The sequence below is a fragment of the Macrobrachium rosenbergii genome, chromosome 41 (assembly GCF_040412425.1).
Source record: "Macrobrachium rosenbergii isolate ZJJX-2024 chromosome 41, ASM4041242v1, whole genome shotgun sequence".
Lineage (NCBI taxonomy): Eukaryota > Metazoa > Arthropoda > Malacostraca > Decapoda > Palaemonidae > Macrobrachium > Macrobrachium rosenbergii.
Genome location: NC_089781.1, coordinates 2,659,397 through 2,673,752, shown reverse-complemented (window position 1 = coordinate 2,673,752; position 14,356 = coordinate 2,659,397). Strand labels below are relative to the sequence as shown.

At 35.2% G+C, this 14,356-nt stretch overlaps 1 protein-coding gene across 7 annotated transcripts in view; it reads left to right on the top strand.

The window, feature by feature from the left end:
- The window catches only part of Usp16-45 (ubiquitin specific protease 16/45), a 363,690-nt gene that overhangs the window by 299,598 nt on the left and 49,736 nt on the right, over nucleotides 1-14,356 (top strand). For 4 of the 7 annotated variants that reach the window (XM_067083791.1, XM_067083789.1, XM_067083788.1 and 1 more), the window contains 4 exons: nucleotides 4,336-4,632; nucleotides 10,730-10,867; nucleotides 11,399-11,652; nucleotides 12,612-12,742. In XM_067083791.1, coding sequence (XP_066939892.1) covers nucleotides 4,336-4,632; nucleotides 10,730-10,867; nucleotides 11,399-11,652; nucleotides 12,612-12,742 — 820 coding nt within the window. The remainder of the gene's footprint in view (nucleotides 1-4,335; nucleotides 4,633-10,729; nucleotides 10,868-11,398; nucleotides 11,653-12,611; nucleotides 12,743-14,356) is intronic. The other 3 variants (XM_067083793.1, XM_067083792.1, XM_067083794.1) reach the window with 1 other exon arrangement.

Below are 14,356 nucleotides of genomic sequence, written 5' to 3'. Positions count from 1 at the left end.
TTATTGTGATTTATATGAAAATATTTCAAAACTGATAAAAGCTACAACCATGAGTTATTTTCTGTTGTATTCTACATGAAATTGTGCACATTTCCATATATAAAACTTTATGTAACGACTAATATAAAACAGTGCAAACATTATGACAACGTGATGAAAAGAATTTCTGGCGCCGGACGTAAGGAAAAAGTTTTTTCAAAAATTCACCATAAATCGAAATATTGTGCTAGAGACTTTCAATTGGTTGCAAAATGAAGGTAAATGATTGAATATTACTAGAATGTAAGAGTTTTAGCTTACAATTGCATTTTTTGACCATTTCGTCGAAGTCAAAGTTGACTGAAGGTTGAAATTTTAGCAGTTATCGTGATTTATATGAAAATATTTCAAAACTGATAAAAGCTACAACCATGATTTATTTTCTGTTGTATTGTACATGAAATTGCGCACATTTTCATGTATAAAACTTTATGTAATGGCTAATATAGAACAGTGCAAAAATTACGACAAAATGACGAAAAGAATTTCTGAAATTTTCGGCGAAAGTTACCGCTCGGGCGTAAGGAAAAAGTTTTTTTAAAAATTCACCATAAATCGAAATAGTTTGCTAGAGACTTCCAATTTGTTGCAAAATGAAGGTACATGATTGAATATTACTAGAATGTAAGAGTTTTAGCTTACAATTGCATTTTTCGACCATTTCGGTCGAGTCAAAGTTGACCGAAGGTTGAAATTTTTTGTAGTCGACGTACGGTACGTCCACTTGGCACCCAACAGACAATTTTAGTCGACATATGATACGTCCAATACACGTTTAAGGGTTAAAAAGCACTCCATACTTTCTCCTCTTACCTGAAGGTTGAAGTTTACATATTAAAAGGGTTTGTATGCGTTTTGATCATCTGAATTTAAAAAAATTGTATTTTATTTAAGTTAAAACCTATTTTTGCACCACTGGGATTAACCCTTTAACGCCGAAGCCCTATTTACAAAAACGTCTCCCATATGCCGGCGGCGTTCGGTGAGTTAGCGCCGAAGCGGAAAAAAAGTTTTTTTCAAAAAATCACAGCACGCTTAGTTTTTAAGATTAAGAGTTCATTTTTGGCTCCTTTATTTTTGTCATTGCCTGAAGTTTAGTATGCAACCATCAGAAATGAAAAAAATATCATTATCATATATAAATATTGGAATATATAACAGCGAAAAAAAAAAACTCGTATATAATTGTATACAAATCGCACTGTAAGCAAAACGGTTAAAGCTAATGAGTTAATTTTTTTTAGTTGTATTGTACGCTAAATTGCGATGATGTTGGTATATAACAAATTTTAAAACGATCAAAGCAACACAGAGAAAATATTATCACAAAATGATGCATGAATTCATAATGCGCGGACGTAAAAAAATGTTTTTTTCAAAAATTCACCATAAATCGAAATATTGTGCTAGAGACTTCCCGTTTGTTGATAAATGAAGCTAATTTATTGAATATTACTAGACTGTAAGTGTTTTAGCTTACAATTGCAGTTTTCGACCATTTCGGTCGAGTTAAAGTTGACCGGAAGTCGAATTTTTTCTATTTATCGTGATTTATATGGAAATGTTTCAAAACTGATAAAAGCTACAACCATGAGTTATTTTTTGTTGTATTGTACATGAAATTGCGCACATTTTCATATATAAAACTTTATGTAACGACTAATATAAAACGGTGCAAATATTACGACAATGAGACAAAAAAATTTCTGAGATGTTCGGCCGAGTTACAGCGCAGACGTAAGGAAAATGTTTTTTAAAATATTCACCATAAATCGAAATATTGTGCTAGAGACTTCCAATTTATTGCAAAATGAAGGTAAATGATTGAATATTACTAGAATGTAAGGGTTTTAGCTTACAATTGCATTTTTTGACCATTTCGGTCGAGTTAAAGTTGACCGAAGGTTGAAATTTTGGCAGTTATCATGATTTATGTGAAAATATTTCAAAACTGATAAAAGCTACAACCATGAGCTATTTTCTGTTGTATTCTACATGAAATTGCGCACATTTTCATATATAAAAGTTTATGTAACGACTAATGTAAAATGATGCAAACATTACGATAACATGACGAAAGAATTTCGAGATGTTCGCGAGTTACAGCAGCGCGAGACGTAAGGAAAAAATTTTTTTCAGAAATTCACCATAAATCGAAATATTGTGCTAGAGACTTCCAGTTTGTTGCAAAATGAAGGTACATGATTGAATATTACTAGAATGTAAGAGTTTTAGCTTATAATTGCGTTTTTACCATTTCGGTCGATGTTAAAAGTTGACCGAAGCTTGAAATTTTGGCAGTTATTGTGATTTATATGAAAATATTTCAAAACTGATAAAAGCTACAACCATGAGTTATTTTCTGTTGTATTCTACATGAAATTGCGCACATTTCCATATATAAAACTTTATGTAACGACTAATATAAAACAGTGCAAACATTACGACAACGTGACGAAAGAATTTCTGGCGCGGACGTAAGGAAAAAGTTTATTTCAAAAATTCACCATAAATCGAAATATTTTGCTAGAGACTTCCAATTGGTTGCAAAATGAAGGTAAATGATTGAATATTACTAGATCGTAAGAGTTTTAGCTTAAAATTGCGTTTTTTGACCATTTCGGTCGAGTCAAAGTTGACCGAAGGTTGAAATTTTAGCAGTTATCGTGATTTATATGAAAATATTTCCAAACTGATAAAAGCTACAACCATGGGTTGTATTTTGCTATTGTACATGAAATTGCGCACATTTTCATATATAAAACTTTATGTAACAGCTAATATAGAACAGTGCAAAATTTACGACAAAATGACAAAAGAATTTATGAAATTTTTGGCTGAGTTACCGCCGTGCGTAAGAAAAAGTTTTTCAAAAAATTCACCATAAATCGAAATATTGTGCTAGAGACTTCAATTTGTTGCAAAATGAAGGTACATGATTGAATATTACTAGAATGTAAGAGTTTTAGCTTACAGTTGCGTTTTTCGACCATTTCAGTCGAGTCAAAGTTGACCGAAGGTTGAAATTTTTTGTAGTCCACTCGGCACCCAACAGACAGTTTTAGTCGACGTATGATACGTCCAATGGGCGTTTAAGGGTTAACGTTATGGAGCATATTCAGGGAAATTTGTCTATTTTCTTTCTCGCAACCAGGACCAGATGGCTCTCTCACTAAAGCAGCAAGTGCTATTTTAAAGACCATAGTATGTTTAACTGTCAGTCACAAATGAAATTTTATGTAAATCATTGGTCTGAGTATTGTAAACTAAGAATTATAATAAAAGCTGGAGATTTTGGGGGTCCAAAATGTAGTTAGTATAAAACACTCACTATATTTTATGCTCATGAGCTTACAAGAATTACTAAAATTTTCTCAGTGAAATATTAAAAATCCTAATAGAGATTATAAATTGTTTTTGCATCATGAAAATACAGTTATCATAAAAATACAGTGATGTGTAAGTTATTGTTTCTTTTGCCTGGTATTGTATGTAGAAAATATGTAATAGACAAAAACATTTAATAACGGGCTTTAAACAAGTTTAATAATAATTGCTTTTAGACAGCCCCTACTTGCACATGAGATGAGTTAAATCATCATTCAACACATCAACACCATCCCAGTGCTATCTGACAAAAATTTTCATTGATGAATTTTTTACCTTTTATAGATGATGTCATTTGACATCATCAGAATCTGGAGAGATGTACTTTTCATGACATCATTTGATTTCTTCGTAATCTCAAAATGGTATAAGGTTAGGCTTTGTTAATATTGGTACATTTGAAATTTGATGAATAGTGTAATGTGTAAAAAAAAGTTGACTGTAAGCTGTGGTGTGCATCACTTCTCTGGTAGCTGTAGTTTTTGGCAATTAACCTGTAGCTTTTAGGTTGTAGGTAAGTGTACGGTGCTAGTAGTTCTTTTTAATAAAAATAATACCATAGGTATCAGATAAAAATTCACTCCTGTGCTCACTCTGATTCTTATTTTTACAAGGTCAAGTGCTTGCACCCTCTTTCAGCATTTATTTAGCTATTTTTGCAGCATTGGGCCTTTGGTTTTAAAATTTATTTATTAAGTTCCTGTAGGCCTTTACTCTTTTGCTTTACTAGCCTTAGCTGTTAACACTGAAGTAATTGTTACAGTAGATGTTATTCATTAAATTTTTGCTAAAGATATGTTAACATAGAAATTTTCATAGCATGTGCTGTTGAAAACCTCAAGAAATTTTGAAAGGATGAAGGGCATCAAAGAAGATTGTAGATGCCATCATGTTTATTCTATCTCTCAGGCCTCACCTAGTGTCAGTTCTGCCTCGGATGTGGTCCTCAACGCCCCTTCATTTCACCCTATGGCAGATGAAGGCCACACCAAGGCAGCCTGGTGCATCTACAGTCATTCAAAACCAACAGGTGCAGGTGCACAGCCCTTGGTAGTTTGCAGACAACTGCAGTGTATCACTAGTCCTCCCTTTGTGCCACAAAATAAAGGACAAGAATGTTCTTCCAATCAAAATATAGTTCAGCAGTGCATCTCGAAGCCATTAGTTTTTCCAGTTCTTCCCCTTTTATGGCACTCAGCTACTCAGGTAAGTTGACTTGTAACTGAACTGAAGCTCAGACTAATGCATTCTGTGATGATACATGAGGAATACTACTAGAAACGTGATTCTTCAAGCTGAATGACTAATCTGGTGTATTATGTTACAATATCATGATAAAATTCTTCCTCTGTCACAGGGTAGCTGCAATTAAATGTTGCTACGTTATAAGACTTTCCATTGTGTTGTTTATTGTTACTTTTTATCTTTGTGTACTGAAAATGTAGTGTGTTGAGAAAAATGTAAATTGAATCATTTACAATTAAAGTGATTTACACTTGTTAATATGAAATCCTATGCAGGTTTTATGTTTGTGTAGCTTTATAAATTTATCTTTACTATTGCTTCATGCTTCAGTATTGGGATAATAAAAAGCAAGTAACTGATATAATACTTGACTGCACATCAGGTAGTCTGTTGTATTCTCCCCAGTCTTTTAAAATAATAATGTTGAATTTGTGTGTTTAATGCTAGGTGTTGTTCTTACTGGTGAAATGTTTATGAGAGTGGTGCACTACTATAGCTTTTCTAAACAAAATGTATTATGTAACATTTGGATGTTGTGTATGTGTTATGTTGTACTGTATGTGCAAATACAATAATGCCTAAGAAAGAAACCCTGTGCTATGGTTGAAGTGTTACATCAAAGCTTAGTTTTTGATGAAATTCGAAACTATTTACAGTTTCCTGTATTTTTGGATTATCTTTAACATGCATCATTTTGTCTTTCATTACCCATCAATGTATTGTTCTTTTGTGCCTCATCTAATTAGACGTCAGTTGCCAAAGAATACTTTTTTTTTTTTAGAAAACTGCAAGCAACATCTTTAAAGTGTACAGTACAGAGTTTTAATAGTTTTATTAATATATAATCAACAATAATTATAATATTCTGAACTCAAATGCTATTAGAGAACACAATGAACCTAAAATTCAATTTAAAGCTGGTGCTGTATTATGTAAGATTTATTTTTATCAGTGATTGCTTGTGTCTGGAAATGTCAAAAGAGTTGTTTTAGTATGTACTGTACTTATGGTACTGTAAATATTATCTTTTCTTAGGTGAAGCTTTTTTCCTGCTAGGTCACATCAAGTACAGTGTGAGGCTTATTCCTGCATGAAATGTCATCTAGCAGATATTTGTTTAAGAGTACTGTAGAAGCATTTATAAAACATAATTTGAAATTATTCAAGACATTCTATTTCTAGTTGTTCTTAAACATTCTGCTTATGTGATACCTTATACTGGAATAATATCTTTTATGTAGATTTCTAGAAATGTGTCCTTGAAATGAGCTGCATATTTGTGTGATGTGTGGGTACAAATAATGAGATAATTATCGTGAGGACCATCCAGATGGTAACAGGGTGTGCCAATGAGGTTTAAATATCCCTTACTGAATTTGTATGTTTATGTGTACCATTTCTATCATCAGAATTAATTTAAAAAGAATGGAGGTGGAATTGGAATTAAAGGAGAAAGTAGCTGATTTTGCAATGTATGCAGAATGTAAACAAACTTGTCATTTAAAGAAAATTAGTTGAAAATTTGATGTGGGTAAAATGTCAAAATTTTGTTTTGTCATTTAAGGTGCTTCTCATTTGTCGTTGATCTTTACAACCCATTGATCATAAGATACCTTACTCTTTGTAAAGTTATTCCTAGTCAACATTACCCTGAAAAGAATGCACCTGCTCCATACAGTTGCTCACATCCCCACTCAGCAACACTTCTGGGTCATATTTGAGTGCTTCCAGCTTTTTTCTTTTTTTGTGCTTTAATCACTGATAATCCCTCTTCATCTCACCATCTCTGTTGCAGCCTGTTGGAATTTATGCATTATTTGGAGATACCATAATTGTCATCATGTTTTACCTTTGCATTTTTCTTTGTTTGACTGTAAATTGTGGATTTTGCTAAGATTAAATTTTCTTCTTATTGTATATGAGGAAATTTTTAAATTTGTGATGTTAGACTATTCTTAAAAGTAATTTCAAGTTCTTAATAGTTTGTATCTGGATGTCTAATTTCTTGTGTGTGATAATAAAGAGGGGTCACAGTCAAGTGTTGATTATGGGATGGTGAAGTCTACCTCAATGGCTTATGTTATTTTGACTCAAGTCCTAAAGCTAATATGCCTCTTCACTGCACATGTGAAGGTCTGCCATGTGAGGCATGTAACTCTCATGTCCTCCCTGGACAAAGACCTTTACCTTTATTGCTCTTATTGCAAAATAAACATTTTGAATTTGGAGATTTGTTCAGTTTTTGTGGAGTAGGATGTAGACCAGTGGTTCAAATTTGCACTGGAGAGGGAATATGAATGCCCATCCCTAAGATTCCAGTGACATTTCTTAGACTTTTCAGCTGGTAACAGGTCACTGATGTCCCCCTCTACCTCTCCTGTGGTATAAGAGCCACTATCTTAAGAAAGTGAAACTGTGAGTGCTGTGTCTCTGCTGCTCATGAAGAAGGCATACCTCATGGCACATCAGTTGCAGAAGTAGCAGTTTTGGTCTCAGCAGATCTGTCTGCTCGTACTCACCTTGGCCTCTGGACAGATGATGGACCGTCATTCCTGCTCCCTGCCATTCATGTTGGACCACATCATCCTGTTACCCTGATACCTGAGTTGATTTCCTTGGCCTTTGAGCAGCTAACCTTGTTGCTGATTCCACAGTTTTCTCCCAACCTGTGCCCAGCCACTGCACCCCTGCTGCCACCACCACAGGCCTGTGCCACAATACTGCTGCATTGTTGGGTACTGCTTCTTCAACTCCAGTCAATAGGTGTAGAGGATGAAGGGACATTACTAAAATAAAAGAGTTCAATCATTCTGCAGTATGGGCTCCCCCTGTTTGTAAAGGATGTCTTCTTTTACCTCAGGATGGGAAAAATTTGAACTCTTCTGCAGGGAACAGATTTCGCTTCTCGTTTGGCAAGAATGGGATCTCATCATGACAAGAGCCCATTAATAGGAGACATTGTGGAGGCTAGAAGGATGGGCCATTTGCAAGGGACTCCAGTCGCCACATATGAATGTCCTTCTACCCCTTAGCAAACTTGACAATCAGCCTTTGGAAACTTGTCCAATCTACTCTTCCCAGAGGACTTGGTATGAGGCCTGGGGTTGGAATTGTACAATCCTGCTATTAAGGTAACAATATATGACAACAGGGCCTCTCACTCTTTGGCAGTTCACAGTGAAGAAAGGCCTCTCCATCAGAAGAGCTTGAGGCCAGTTATGCCATACAGGTAGAGAAACTCTTTTGAGTTACAAAGTTATGAACTTGAAATAAATGATGATGGCAGTAAAAAATAGTGGATGTTTTTCATAGCTATTCATAGCTATGAACTTGACGTTTTATCACTTTCTTACCGTAGTCAGGCAGCAGATTTAGCAAGCAGGGGAAGTCTTAGAAGGCCTTTCACTCCAGCGTCATGAAGTCCCTGGCTAGAAAGGACAATGGGGGTTTATTTGATGGAAAAGTGGAGAATTTGCAGGAAAAGTGGAGACCTTGCAGTCCACTAAGGCTGAGCCCTTGGTGTTGGAGGTCACCTTTTGACAGTTTTCTATTAGAAGTTTAATGAACAGATAATAAACTTTTTTTTTTATCCTTGTAGTTGCAGCAGATCAGATTGTTCAAAGGATAGTGCAGGGAGGGCTGCAACTACTGCTCCTTAACTTTCCTTCGGGCATCTTGCAGTGATCAGGAAGCAGATGAATATGCTGTTGTTTGGGTACTTGGTCTTATGGATTCTGTTCTGATGATATGAGTACAAACCATTAGTTTACTCCCTGACCCCTTAGAGTCTGCCTGGTGGAATCATAAAGCAAGGCTGCCACCTGAATTACTAAATTTAGGGCAGCTTCTCTCTTATTCTCACTCCCAAATAGTGATTCAGGCATTTTAGAGTCATTTTATTATGAACAAGAGATGTTTTTATACTACAAAAACACATTTTAAATTCAAAGCAATTAATGAAAAGGGACTATACCTCTTTCCCATCCCTGGTTGTGAGTGGTGGTAGGAAGATGGAACAAGTACATTCTCTTCAGTATATTTGTGTAACTAATAGTAGTTCTAAATGCACAAAGGCATTTTATGATTAATTAATTTGTATGGAAAACTTGTTGTATTATAAAATCATTGTATTATGTTCACATTTACTGTATAGATATGTAAATAACTTTCATAAATACCATCATCATCATCACAAATATTTTTACATCAAACTTTCCCTTTATGAGGGTAGATGCAAAATGAGTTCTCTCTAATTTTCTCTGCCCCGTGAATATCTTCCTAAACTCCCATTAGGCCTATGTCTTCATCTGCCCTTTTTTTTCTATTGTTTCTCCTAATACATGTACTTCCATATCTACTCCTATATTAACCATTCCACATCCCTGCTCATCAAATGTTAAAGCCATCTCAGTCTTTGAGATCTTAGTATATTACAGCTGCTGGACTCCATATCTCAACGCCACTTCTCATTCTTGATATGGTCTGCCCACCACACTCTGGTCATGGATTTTAGAATTCTATAATCATGCCTTTTCAAAACCTCCATATCTTTGTCAGTGCCCATGTTTCTGTTCCATGGAGTATTAGCAGGCCATCACTGGTCTTTGCTCTATCAGCTAATTAGATATTTTCCTTTACCAATAGTTGTGTTATCTTTTCCTATTCAGCCAGCTTGCAGCAGATTTTTTTTTTATACTGCCCTCTGAATCCCTGCTTCTCAGTCCATGTGTGTTCCAAAGATAACAGAAAGGTTCTGCCTCATCTTAGATGTTCCTCATGTTTCTCTTCTTTCCCTTCTCTCTCATTTACTCTTGTCATACATTTTGAGTCCCAAGAATCTCTTCCTCCATACAGATTTTGTAATCCTGAGTATCTCTTGTGACTCCATTTGTTACAATATGTATACATTGCTGAGTTCACCTCTACATTTCCAGTAGTAGTCACGTGTCCACTTTTTAGAATGTACTTTTTCTTATGCTTCCATATTTGTCACCATAAACATTTTAATTAATTTTCATTAATTAACCTTCTGCTCTTCCACATTTTAAACATTTGTACAACTTAGCACAATATCCATTTGATAAGAAAAACCCTTCAGGCCAGCCTGATAAGAACTAAGTTTAACCATTTGTCTGGTAAACTACTTTTTAACGAACATTCCCACAGAGTTCAGCTTCACTTGAAAAGCAAACTCTTGTGTACCTCCTTAGGATCAGAAGCGTTACCATATTTTTTTGCAATAGTAAGGGGACACATCCTTTAAAATATTCACAACACTTATACATTTCAAACATTACGATGCCATTGCATAGTAACACTGATGTACTTAAAAGATATCAGCATGATTGCCCAGATTTAACTTGATTTATAAACATATTCTGTCACCCAAAGATGCTAAGAAAAATTACTCAGTGTGGTATTGAAAGATGTTGGAGTACAGCAAACAGGCCAACTTGACTCCACCATTCATATGAGTGATAATACACATGGACGCCTTTCTGACAGGTTGGGGAGGCCATTGGGAGGATTGTCAGTTAGGGGGAAGATGGTCACCTCCTCGGAGGGAGCGTCATACCAGCTTCCGGGAGCTATTGGCTGTCTTTCCATCTTAGGAAATTGAAACCTCTAAAAGGGATACATTTTGTTTGTCTTAGACAATATGATTGCATTGTCTAATATAAAGAGGTTAGGCTCATGCTGAGTTCCTCTCAATTCAGTACTTGGTACCATGCTTCCACAATCAGAGTATCTTCCCAATCTCAAATGAAGGCAATCACAAAGCCTTTTCTTGGCATGTGAGAGCGAGACACTGTTAAATCCTACTGCTTCTTGTAGAAAAAAATAACCATTTGTGTAAGGATAAAGAAAAGGATTGGACTGTGTGGTGCGGGTATGACCTTTGCACATTAAATGGAATGTTGTACTTAAAAGAGACTATTTGCAATTTGTTTTTGACTAATTCAAATGCTCGCTGCAAGAAAGGTTGTGAAATTGGTACTGTGTTTATTATTTTAGTTGGCAAAGTTTGAAGATGACTTTTAAATGTTTTTACTTGCAGGAAAGAGCTGATAACACTTCCTTGAAGTCAGACATCACAACAAATACAAGTGGCAAAGCATCATCTAGTCTAACTGGAGACAGCATATCTATATCAAGTGGGGATACTATAAACAACTATGAAGCCGGAATAGTAAAGGTAGGTATGCTATAAACAGTGCATCTTTATTGAAAAACATTTTTAGATTATTGTTGTGGTATGCTTTGAGCCTACTTTATTATGTCCCAGTATTATTTTGTAATTACTCAAACCAAGCATAAAAGCTGCTCAGATTGACCTGTTTTATTTTGAAAGTATTGCCACAGTTTCACACAAGACTAGCTTTCTTATGGTATATGTGTCTGTGTTATGAAGAATACAAGTTTGAAGGTTTGTATTCCTCAGTTCAGTCCAAGAGATTTTGTCTCCAATACGAAATGTAGTAATTTAGTTTCCTTTTCCTCCGGAGTTACGTAGCCTTTTGTTTTAGATGGTGTGGTTTATCAGAGAGCAACTTTTTTCATTGCATAGGATATGTAGTTATTCTCACCAATAACATCATCTGTATTTTCCATTGTCTGGTCAGTGTCCTCGTGATTACTGTTAAACTTACTGCTCAGTAAATCAAGTTTTAAGTAATGTATTGTTGATTTTAACTTTCCCATCATCATATTTTGTTAATTATTTAAGGTACCTGTGGACCAAGCACACATGGAGGAAATGTGCCTTAAGGTTGGGGAGTTGAAGATCCGAAGAAAGTCTTGTAGTAAAGAAAGTTTATTAGACACCCAGAAATTTAATCAAAAGCGAGGTTCAACTGAGACACTTCACACATTCAAAGAGAAGTCGACAGATGGAGATGATGAAAGTAAAAAAAAGGCAAGATATATGAAGAAACTAAAACAGGAATGGATTGCAAGAAGTTTGACCACACTTGCTCCCAGGTATGAGTCACTGTCATTTCTATTGGTAAAATTGTAAGTCACACAACTTGATTTCAGTTATTATCATTTGTATGCTTTTTTTTGTAAAGATAGCAGATGGAGAAAGGGCATAAAATTGAGTTGAAGATTAGAGACCACCTTGCCTACATCCCATTAGGAAACACATGCATATTGTGTATGTATAAGAAAATAAAGTAAAAATACTGTGAATATAATTTTTTAAATTTATCATGGATCCCTAACTTCTAGCTGCCTCTTGTTGGGTAGCAGCCATTAAAGAGCCATTACCTAGAACTGATTCTCATAACTCAGACCCCTGTAGCTGCTTTAAACTTAATTAGCCATGTCTTTTTTTTCCTTCTACTCCTTTGTTTTTGCAACTGCTATGACTTACCTTTTGATATTAAATCATTTGTGATCTTGAGTAGGTTTTTGTTTACTTGTAGAACCTGGAGGAGGGTGATGTTGGAAGGTATTCCTCACTTGGAGAATTCAAGTAATGGGTGTGGTCATGTAAAATTAAAGTCATATGTCAAGCTCTGTTCCAAGTTCTTGATCCAGTTTTGAGAGACTGGCAACCCCAAAAGCATGGGCATTGTGTATGTGGGTGTAAGCCGTGGCGGGACCTATGAGTGGGGAATTTTAAATATACCTCCTGGTCTCTTAGCCTTACAAGAATGAATAGGGATTAACAAACTGGGGTTTGCATACTTCTGAACATAGGAGCAACTTCGAAGCTTTAATGCTTTTTTTTAGTAATTTTCATAAAATTTAGTATCATGCTGTGCTGTCATGGCCTAAGAATAAAGATATATGTAACAACAGGTCAAATACACATAACTAAGCATGAATTTTGATAGAGGCCCTTTGCATTACACTGTTGGACAAGGTGACAGTGATTAATCACCTGTAAACTATGTAAGGTAGTTCATTAATGGTACACAATTCTGAATCTCTAGGTACCAATGTCGAAGTCAAGAATGTTCGGTGATGTCTTGTTTGACAAACTTCACAGCCCCCGAACTTTTAACTGGAAGTAACAAGATTACATGTGAGAACTGTACAAAACTACACAACCAACTTCATCCAGGTGAGTTTCATCTTTGTATACTTAAAACTGTAGGATTCAAGTTCTAAAGTGTTCATGGGAATTAAACCATCTTGCTTTTGCTAAAGCACTAATTATCAATTTTGACAAATTAACTTATTCCTGAATTGTAGATTAGAAATAAATAAAGCTTAGACAAGGGAAGAGACCTCTTCTACTAGGGAGAGCCATTTTTTCATTGTCAAATATTCTTATTCACTGGTTGACTTTGATTTTGATTATTCTTGTTCTTTTTATACTTAAAAATAGCTTCAAAGTAGAAGTGACATGGTTTGAAAGTAACCAGTTATTTTGATTTAAAGTTATAAAAGGATATTTAAAGTGCATTTTTATTTTCGTTAAATTATGGTCATCTGCAATCATTATAAATACAGTATTGATTAAAAAAGTTTGGCACAAACATGACACTGGATAAGATACTTCTATATTCAATTACCATATTTGGTGGCATATGACACCCCCAATTGCAGAAAGGAATATTGTTAAAAACGTGTATCAGTTGACATGTAAGCATTTAGTGTTACCAAAATATGTAGCTACAAAATGGCAGAAAAAAAGCATACAACTAGGGCAGCATGAGAAATCTTTTCAATGGTAATACTGTAATTTATAGAATAAGAAAAAAGCAGCTTAGGTATAGGAAAACCATCTTGTAACACTCCCCTCCATACTCATTGCCAATGATGGATAACTCCAACAGTGACTAAAAATTTGGCAACTGAAATTTGCAAACAAAATGGAAACAAAAAACAGAATTGTTGGTTAGAAATAAGTAATCACTTAACGTTTTGTGTTAGAGCAAGATTTTCAGTAAGTTTTGTTAAATAAAGTTACATAAAGTTGCTAGCTTGGGTGTGCATACATACATACATGTAGGAATCGAGATAAGTAAACTGTGCACTTACTGCTCCCTACTCATGAACACCTATAGGTAATAGACTAGCTTCTGGCCAGGCTGACATGGGCCTCTCTCAGTTTACTCAGTACCCCATCTGAGCTCACCTGGACAAGAGGATTATTTTGGTGATTGGCACTATTTCATGTTCATGTCCACAATCAGTAGGAGAGCCCAAGGATATGATTTGTCAGCTTTGCAGGACATTCCATTACTGCTTTATTTCTGGATGTTTTTGCCCTCATTTCCTTTCAGAACCCCTTCAGCATTACAGATGCAGAGATTGTTTGGCTTCTTGTCATACTAATGGTGGTTTCCCAATGTTAGCAGTTGTGACTTGGACCATCAATGGATGGTCTCATGTGTCAGTTAAGTTGCACAGGTCAACCATCACTGATCCAGCATCATTGGGACAAGCAGGGCAACAGATTAGTGATTTTTGCAGATTACAGACTGGTTAGGTTAGAATACATTTAACCCAACAGTTAACCACCTCATCCTACCTTTAAAATGCCTGGAAAATCAGTACAGATTGGTTAATAAGGAAGAAAGAAATATTAGATACAAATCAGTTAAAATTTTAATGAAGTACAGGCAAAATAAATGGTACAGGTAATTCTGGTGATTCACGCAAGAAAGTTCATCACTGCCGCTTCCAAAGTGAAGGGCTAGAATTTCCAACTAAGTAAATTAACATGTCA